We start from the raw sequence: 8,953 nt of genomic DNA, 5'->3' as shown, positions 1-8,953 counted from the left end.
TAAATCAACACTAAGAAACACGTGAATGTGGTTCCCTGCAGCTTGGGTAGTGCTGCGACTGGACAGTGAAGAGACGGAAATGAATACATAAACTGAAGCCTGACCTAACTGTGGTGCATGAGGACAATTCAAAGCATTTAAAATGCCCTGTACTGTAAGAATAACAGTCTGACTGTACACTGACGCAAACTATATATGTACAAATGCTCACGAGTGCTCATAAATTCCTCTGAGGCGGCTGACTCCGTCCCATCTTACCGACACTCCGTTTTGTTATGTCAGTCCAAGGACGTCCAATAGTGTGTGTGACAGTGTTTACTGTTTATTATTGAAGGGGAATTCATTCCAGTCCTGAGGAAAGGCTAAGTATATCCTGTCTCTGACAGAAAACGTCTCTGGTGCTTTGTGTGTAAGTCAATGGCATTACTTAGAGGAGACACTGTACATAAAAAACAGCCCTCATACCCTTTTTGTATCATTGGAGGACACAGGCAGGAGAGGAATTACAATACTTAACGTAATCTTTACAAAGTGTTATTCCTACGTACTGTAAATATATGAAGGTGAAACCAATAACATTTATGTACAAATTTTAATTTATTCAGCATTACCAGGCAGTAATATACTGTGTATCCATAATGCTTTAAACAAACTTGATAACAGATTAAAAACTACAGTGACTTGAAAGTTATGTGTATCATTACACCACTGGCAAAGTTACAGCAGCTTTCAGACGCAGGAAAGAAAAAACATAACAAATACTATATTTCAGTCAGAACAGCTGTTGTGAGGCAAATCTTCTGTGTCACTAAACTCTATATTAATACCAAGATTCATCAAGCCAAGTCTAAGAGCTGTTTTTTTCTTTGACATGTTTTTCATTATCTTCTTTTTTTCATTTTTCATTTGTCTTATACAGTTTTACTCCACTTAGGCAACTTCATTTTCTAACCTCATGCATCGAACATCTTTTTCCTGCCCTTCATATCAGACATGGCCTCCACATTCTTACGCCAGTCACCCACCTCCATGTTCAGCTCCTAAAATAAGACAAAGAAATTGTTAGGGTTTTTTCAATATGCATTTTTTGTAAAAGTTGTATATGTATGCTTCAGTAGCTATACCTTCTCTTGTTTGATATCCTCTTTCTTCACAGACTTGAGATTTGACCTCAGGTCCATGGATTCTTTAGTTCTGGAGCCAAAGAGAGCTCTCATCATCTCATCTGCAGACACCCTCACTTTCCTCAGAGCTGGCTTCTTGAACTTCCCACCAAGGTCCTGCACTTTTAAATTCAGTTCATTGATCTAGAGACAGGAGAACTGAGTTAGTGACTTTTTTAATTTTCCTTTAAAATGTGTTGTTAGAGGAGTGACATACATCTCTGTAGTTCTTGATGACTTTGGCTTCAAAGTCGTAACGCTCCTCATCCACCGAATCAATCTGTGAATGCATCTCCTTACAAAGTAGCTGGAAAACAAGAGACAACCATTTTTTTTACTGTTTTGCCACAGGGTTCGAGCCATCCATACTTTTCTCCTCTGGCATTCATGTTTTCTCTTACATGCAATTCATCCATTTTTAAGCCAGTGAGCTGCAGGGGTGGAAGCTTGTCTCCCAGATAGCGAACCTTCTCTTCCTCTCTTGCGGCCGTCTCTGCCTCCAGCTCCTCTGTTGCACGAGCAAGCAGGAGGATCTGAAGAGGTCAGAGTGAACATGGAGAGAAGGGGTTAGTGGTTTATAATTTCTTAAATGCAGCCAGTAGTATGCAGCATAAGATAAATTATAACTAATTTCAATTGAGTTTGTGTAAGGTATTAAGTTATTATACGCTGATTTAACAAGTTCTTATCAAGTTCACCTTCAATGATAGCTTGCGTGAGGCTGAAATCTTGCATTTTGGCTGAAATCAAAGAAAACATGACAAATTCAACATTTACTTTTTGGTAGATGCATAACTTATTAGATCTGAAAGAAGTTCCTGATTTACCTCTTACAATTTGACTTTGAAACCCACACACACACACACACACACACACACACACACACACACACACACACACACACACACACACACACACACACACACAGAGGTAACAACACTTTCTGTAGGAGCTATTTGGGGTTCAGCTCCTTGTCCAAGGACAATTAGACATGCAGACTCCAAGAACTGAGAATCAAACCACCCATCTTCACATATTTGGAAAACCAGCATTAACTTCTCAGTCACAGCCACATTATGTTCACTTTTTCCCTTGAATAACACTATACGTTGCCACTTAATCAATATAAACCAAACATTTTTTTTTTAAATCCACTAGTATACATGCATGCTTCCCCTGTGTTAAAACGTCTCTATACTGTGCAGAAGAAGTAAGGCATGTCCCCTAAATGAAGCTGAATAACACGTTCCTACAAACAGCAGTAACTTTATGTTCTGCAAAACCTGTTCAGCAAACACAACAGCTTTTTCATTTGATTTCGAAATAACAAAGTCAATGATCCAGATGGTTGTTGATATGCAATGAAATTATATGGTGAGCATTGTTAAAGTATTTCCTTCCAGGTAAACAGATGCTGTCATTCAAAAATGCAAACACTTGAATTGTTATGACAATTGAGGTTTTATTTATAAAAAGATTGTCAATTCAAATATTAGGATTACCTTTGCTTCTGCCTTGGGGGCTGAGGGTGGCGGTGAGTACTAATGAGAAAAGAATAAAGGCATTTTAGATACATTTTATATAAAACTCAGATTGCTTTTCCAATTATTTGGATCAGATTGTATTTTCAATCATGTGGGCAGTGACTTACATCACTGTGATGGTCAATTTGGAGTTGGACCAGAGGAAGTGGACATACACAAGCCAACAAAAGATATTACAATTAATCTGAGACAAAAACGTTTCACAGGCAAATCAACACTCTAGAAAAATGAACCTTTAAACTGAGTGATGACAGAACTTACTCATCAGACATTGTTGAGCCTTGTAGAAAGCAACAAAAGAATGAAAAGTAGTCCAGCAACAATCAGAAAACTGAACCACCACTAATGAGTAAGAAAGGTTTTTACAAGAGAGATGAATTAGAATGAGATTTAATAGCAAATGGCTTTTATACTTGCGCGACAAATATCGTCTGTTAAGAAAATGTTTCACTCCCTTTAAACTTCTAGTGCAAAAACGATGACGTATCTTCCCTACTGGAGGTCTCTCTGATAAGTGACTGTGATGTCAGGATGACATTTGAATGGTGCTCTGAAAAGTAGATGTAGTGAGACATCTTTACTCTTTCAAGCTTTTTTAAAACTGGGATTTATGACTCCGCCCACGTCTCAGTGAAAAGTTATTGGTCGGTCAACAGGATTTACGGCCAAAGCCCTGGACGTTAACTCAACAAGTCTTCCCCTGACTGCTATAATTAACATCTCTGTCGGATGGCCCCTAAACATTAAAAATAAATGGAATCCATTACGGAAATAAAAAGAAGAGACTGTGTCACCTTACATTTAAATAGCAGAAAATGAAAATACAGCTACATCATCTTTAAAAGTGTCCATGTGGCACTTTTTTGAGGTTATGAATATAATGTACTGTAGATGTATACTTAAGAGAATACAAAGATGAGAACCATATATTATCCCTTTTTATTATGCTTTTTGTCATAGTGGCTTTTTTGTGTTATCTATTAAACTTTTAATATATATATTTTTTTAATTTAATATTTGTTTTCATTGATCGTTTTATACTTTTTTTTACTCGTTTTTTTTTTAATGTGCAATATAAATAAAGTTTGACTTGACATAAAATTCTTCTAGCCTACTTTAAGGTTCTTATCAAGTAGGCTAACCCATGGGGTTCCCAAAGGTCGTGAGATGTCTTCCAGAATATATATATATATACATATTTTTTTTAAGTTATCTAAAAATAGTACATTTAACCCATTATAGTAAAAAATGTTGAAAAAAATAGTAGCTAACTTTTAAATAGAACCTTGAAAATAGAAAATGTAATGAGTTTTCTGCCTTTCTTTTTTCCTTACCTAAGTTAGGGAGGTTCAGGTTTAGTGAACAGTTAATTATCTAAAGCATCAGTAGCAGTAGGTTCATTCATAATGGCACAGGAAACACAGCCACATGCTCATATAGGTAGGCTAATTTTCTACAGACCAGCAAAATGAAGCCACATTAAATCACTTTGAGGGACAGCGGGGGTCACAAGTCTTTGGCACCTATATTTTGTGGGTCTCGGGCTGAAAAGTTTGGGAACCCCTGGGCTAACCCAACGAGCACATTGATACAACTTTACAACCCGTTTTATCATTCATAATAATTTAAGTACCTTTCATAGGACCTCAGTGTAAGCAAACAAAAAACTTACTTGGGTGCTGAAAGTGTATTTTTTTTTAACTAGTGGCCTATAGAAGATGCACTTATTGTCTATTGTAATCCTACTGTTAGTGTTTATTATTGGACCTCAGTAGAAAAAAAACAAGCATGATTTACAGCTTAAGTGGTCAGGCGAGACTGTTTTTCTTGTCATACAACCATTAAACTGAGGTGCTGTAGCTCTTAAAGCTAAATGCTTACAAGGTAGCGATGCAAACATTGGCATGCTAATGGTTATCATGTTTATTAGCTAAAGTGCAAACAAATGGGTACACCTGAAGCTTTTGGTAATATAAATAGTTTTATAGGTATTTGGTCACAAAAAAATAACATTTATTTAATAATTACCCAAAAGGAAAAGTCATCACCCACCAGTTATTAGTCCTTAATTTTCAGTTTTTAATGGAAAAAAATCAGGTAGGCCTAGTTGTTACATTTTATCAAATAAAACAATGACACTGGATCAAAAAGTAAGATCTCTAAAAACTATAAGGTTCACTCTCCTGGATCCAAGAATGTAAATATGTATGTAGGCTAAATGAAACCTTTATCCTAATGTCACATCTGCTTAAACAGTAGACATGTATAGACCTATAAGACATTAGTTTAAGAAGGGTTTAAGAATAAATCAACTGTCAATAGCTTGAAATCTGGCCAACAACTGTTCCAAGCTCTGCCTCAATTTTTTGTATTATAATTTGGAGATACACACACTACATCATCAAAAGTTCAACCTGCAACATTTACACATTCTTCGTATTTTGATTTTTAGGGTTGAAGACAGGCTGGAGTCTAAGCATGCAGGTTATACTCATGGATGCATTAGAACTATTCCCCTGAGTTTGGACTGAGGAAACACAAACCCCCAGCTGTGATACACCAAGGACACTTCTTTGATGTGAGGTGACAGTGCTAACCATGAAATTAATATTTCAAACAGGACGGTTACAGGTTTATGTGAGACTACCTGGAAAGCATGTTGAGGTTGCCTACACTGTCATCACTTTTGTGACTGACAAGTTTATGACATTTTGTGCATGTCTTTCTTGTGTTTGAACTGAAGATGGAAAATATTTTCTTGGACTTTTAAACACTTCATGTGCTTGCGTTATAGTCTTTAAAATGTGTATTTTTGAATGCCATATGTAAATATTGGATTTGTTTTAACTTTTTCTTTGGCACATGGCTGTTACCACCCTTTAAAGATTGGAAAATGTTGACCTTCATGGTGTCATTCTCCTCTCACGTGGTTCCTTTCTCTGAGAGTGATGATATCTTTTGTGAGCCTATAGAATATAAGCATGTTGTGATTTATATGGAGACAGGTTTGGAGTGGTCTTTCACTGCACAACACAACAAGCAGCACTGTGTCTATTTTAGGCTCAGTACCACCTTTGTCATCCGCCCATCCCTCTGTAGCTATTTCAGGTATTGAATTGATCAAGTGGCTGTGTAACCTTTGAGGGGCCCAGGATAGAAGAGATAATAATATTAACACATATACAGGTAGATGATCTTACATGTGTAACCCAATCTTGAGTGATGATTCAGTCTTCAAAGTTCAAGGGATGGCACAGACATTTGTCTTCATGGATACAAACAGGCCAAAAATACCAGCATATAGTCTAACTACTCTCATTGGACATTGTCGACAGACTGTAGGCTTTGATTTAATTCAGACAAATCTGCAAGACTGATCACTGTAGATCTCAAAACGTTGTATTTTCAAAATACATAAATGCAGTCAAGAATACATAGGAGCACATTCTGTTACATTATGTTTATTTAAAAACCATTACTTGAAATCTCTAAAACTATACCATGGAATAAAAACAGGAACTAAGTTACCCCAAGCACAGACAACTTAGTTTGAAATGTTCATCTGGAATGAAACAAATGATGCATAGCTCCACACGCTTTCTCAGGTTGGACAAGGATTTTTTGTATATTTGGGCAGAGTGGGAAACAGGGAGAACATTTCAAACGATACGTATCATCTTCATTTCAAAAACCTCTAACACGGGCTGAAGATATGGACATGGGTGCTCAGGTGGAGAATTATAGCCATTATTACCACCTCTAAATGAACTGCCTGATCTGAGTGAAATTTGCTCTGTGTTTGCTCCATGTTCAACCGTAGAGACACACAATATACAGGTACGACTAAACCACTGAGACAAACGGAACTACACAAACACATTTTACTGTCTTAGGGGTCAGATTTCAGAAAAGAGAAGGAAATTGATGAGCTGACTTCAAAGCAAAAGTAGTGAGTAACTAGAGCATTGATAGAAATGTAGTGGAGCAGAAAGTACAATACTTGTCTTCTGAATGTAGTGGAGTAAAGAGAATAAGTATACCCAAAAAATAATACTCAAGTAAAGTACAGATACTCAAAAAATGTTACTGTCCACCACTGCACATTATTTGCACCTGAAAGCGTTAGAAATCGCGACAGTGTTCCTAATTTGCGCATGTTCAGTCCAACCTTATCGCTGCCTTCATGTAGCCTCGGAATACAGCTTCCACAAATGTTACTGCACAAAAAAACAGAAGCGAGACTCAACAAAAAGTACTCTCTGTTTTCACTGTGTGTTGTTTATGTCACCAATTATTGACAGCAGGTTGGGATGAGTATTTTATAATTTATCTGCATCCACAAAAAGCATATTAATGCATTATCAATTGGATGCACATTCATTTAGCATTGCAAGCAGAAATTCCAATCTTCTGATTTGTCCTTGAAGGCAGCACACACCAACCCTTCTGAAAACTCATTCATCACGGACAGTAGACTAATCAAGCTAACGTTAGCTGTTGGCCTCACGCGCCGAGCACTGACATGTGTAATAATCGTTTAATAAGTAGGTCGTCAGATATTTCATTTAGCTAGAATCGTTCTAGCTTGTAGTTCTAGCTAATCTAGCTTGAACGTCACTATACTGCTTTAGTGCACGGGGAAGTATGGGAGAGACACGGGGGTCAGACGAGCGGTGGGCTGTCAACAGTAATGTCCGAGCAGAACGAGCCTGCTGTGACTCTTTGATTTTGTAGCAGTGGTAAGCATGACATTGTTTGACCTGGACGTTTTTTAAGATAATGTTGTTGTTATATAGGTGTTGACGTGATTGTAAAAACATGGCCGATCAGGTAGAGCTAAGGAGATTCTGCCTGCAATGCAGTTACCCTAACTGGCTTTTCATGCTAGCCTTCTGTGCTAACATAATCTAGCTAAGTGTCACTTGTTGTCGTGTGCGTGAGATCCCGTTCAATAGCTAATTATGAAACGAGTCGATATAGCTATTTAGAGGTAAGCTTGAAGCGTTAAACCCACGTTTCGCTAAGGGGGAGTAGCTTATTAAGCTATTGCTAGTTGTAAACAGAGACAGTGGCTCTCCATATTGTCAACAACATATGCCTGTGTAATGAAGAGGCCCACTTGTCAGTAAATACCTCAGCGTTTGTTACAGCAGGTGTCATTTGGAAGACAGTGATTATTTTATTATGTTGATGGTGATATGATTTTGTCCACAGAACTTCTTTTTCAATTGAACCATGCCTGGAAAACTGAAGGCCAAAATTGTGGCAGGGCGCCACTTGCCTGTGATGGACAGAGCCAGTGACCTTACTGATGCTTTTGTAGAGGTGGGCATGAATTGGAGTTTTTTTTTTTTGTCTTTTTCATAACCCTCCTGTTATGTGGCGGGTCAAATTGAGCCATTTTAAAATTCAAAAAATCTAAAAAGAAATTAATAAATGAAAGAAATTCAAAATGTAAAATAGAATAAACAAAAATCTCTGTCAGCAGATGTATACTACTGTATAAATTAAATGCACTTTTGATTCTACTGTCAATCATATCATGATCTCAGGTGCCTCCTTTTCAACAAAATATCAGAAAACTGTCCTGATTTGTTTTGCATGTCTGATGAAGATAGACTTTAGTTCCTGTTTACACACAAAGTTTTCCAGTTTTCTCAGTTTGTGTTAAATGCTGTTCAGCAGCGTAGGAGCACACTGTATGTCTGATTAAGTTGTTGTCACTGTCAAATGTCTGAAGTGTACCACTATGCTTTTTATTTACTTTAGGTCACATGTGTAGAGTTGTAACTGCTCTATTCTTTTCCTTTTCTTCTTATGTTGTTGCTCCTATTTTGTTTTGTTTCTGTAGTGTTTTGTAGGTCCATATGGGCTGGGCACCTTTTTGGTGCATGACACAATGAAAAATAGATAAACTAAACTAAACTAAAAACATGTAAAACCACTGTATTTATATTTAGGTTTTTCCAATATACATCAAAAAAAGTTTTAACATGACTTTTCATATAAAACGAATGAGTTATCCTCATTGAACTTTGATCTGTGAGGATTAAAGAAGACCATTGCACTAAATATTGATTTAAATGGTTAGTAATGGAGTTAATAATGAGATTAAAAGAATGTTTATTGGGATTGTTTTGGGGTTCTGACACTCTTGGATAATTAAATGTGCCCCGGGTCAAGTTGACCCAGGAACAATATAGCTGTTCCTGGGAAACGTACATAACAGGAGGGTTAAATTGACAT

The 8,953-nt window shown here is 37.0% G+C and overlaps 2 protein-coding genes across 2 annotated transcripts in view; one reads left to right on the top strand and one right to left on the bottom strand.

Annotated features, from left to right (window-relative positions):
* Window positions 1–573: 573 nt before the first annotated feature.
* On the bottom strand, window positions 574–3,236 carry tnni1c (troponin I, skeletal, slow c). Its single transcript, XM_034685923.1, has 8 exons — window positions 2,969–3,236; window positions 2,815–2,818; window positions 2,666–2,704; window positions 1,862–1,903; window positions 1,565–1,696; window positions 1,381–1,470; window positions 1,125–1,307; window positions 574–1,040 (listed from the first exon to the last, which is right to left on the bottom strand). The coding sequence occupies exons 1-8, from the start codon at window positions 2,977–2,979 to the stop codon at window positions 954–956; spliced, it is 588 nt and encodes a 195-aa protein (XP_034541814.1). The 5' UTR covers window positions 2,980–3,236; the 3' UTR covers window positions 574–953.
* A 3,905-nt stretch (window positions 3,237–7,141) lies between these two features.
* Window positions 7,142–8,953, top strand: part of c2cd5 (C2 calcium dependent domain containing 5) — a 29,601-nt gene continuing 27,789 nt past the window's right edge. The window contains 2 exon segments of the mRNA XM_034685486.1: window positions 7,142–7,446; window positions 7,922–8,032. Of these exon segments, the coding sequence (XP_034541377.1) occupies window positions 7,943–8,032 (90 nt within the window). The 5' untranslated portion in view covers window positions 7,142–7,446; window positions 7,922–7,942.

This window comes from Notolabrus celidotus, chromosome 6 (genome assembly GCF_009762535.1).
Source record: "Notolabrus celidotus isolate fNotCel1 chromosome 6, fNotCel1.pri, whole genome shotgun sequence".
NCBI lineage: Eukaryota > Metazoa > Chordata > Actinopteri > Labriformes > Labridae > Notolabrus > Notolabrus celidotus.
Note: the sequence above shows the minus strand (reverse complement) of the source record. Positions and strands in the feature narration are given on the sequence as shown.

Bases quoted from the DNA above. Each gene is read 5' to 3' on its own strand.
- tnni1c (XM_034685923.1), bottom strand. The intron at 1,471-1,564 runs GTAAGAGAAAAC...CTTGTTTTCCAG, and splicing joins TAAAAATGGATGAATTGCAT to CTACTTTGTAAGGAGATGCA. The intron at 1,308-1,380 runs GTATGTCACTCC...TCCTGTCTCTAG, and splicing joins TCATCAAGAACTACAGAGAT to ATCAATGAACTGAATTTAAA.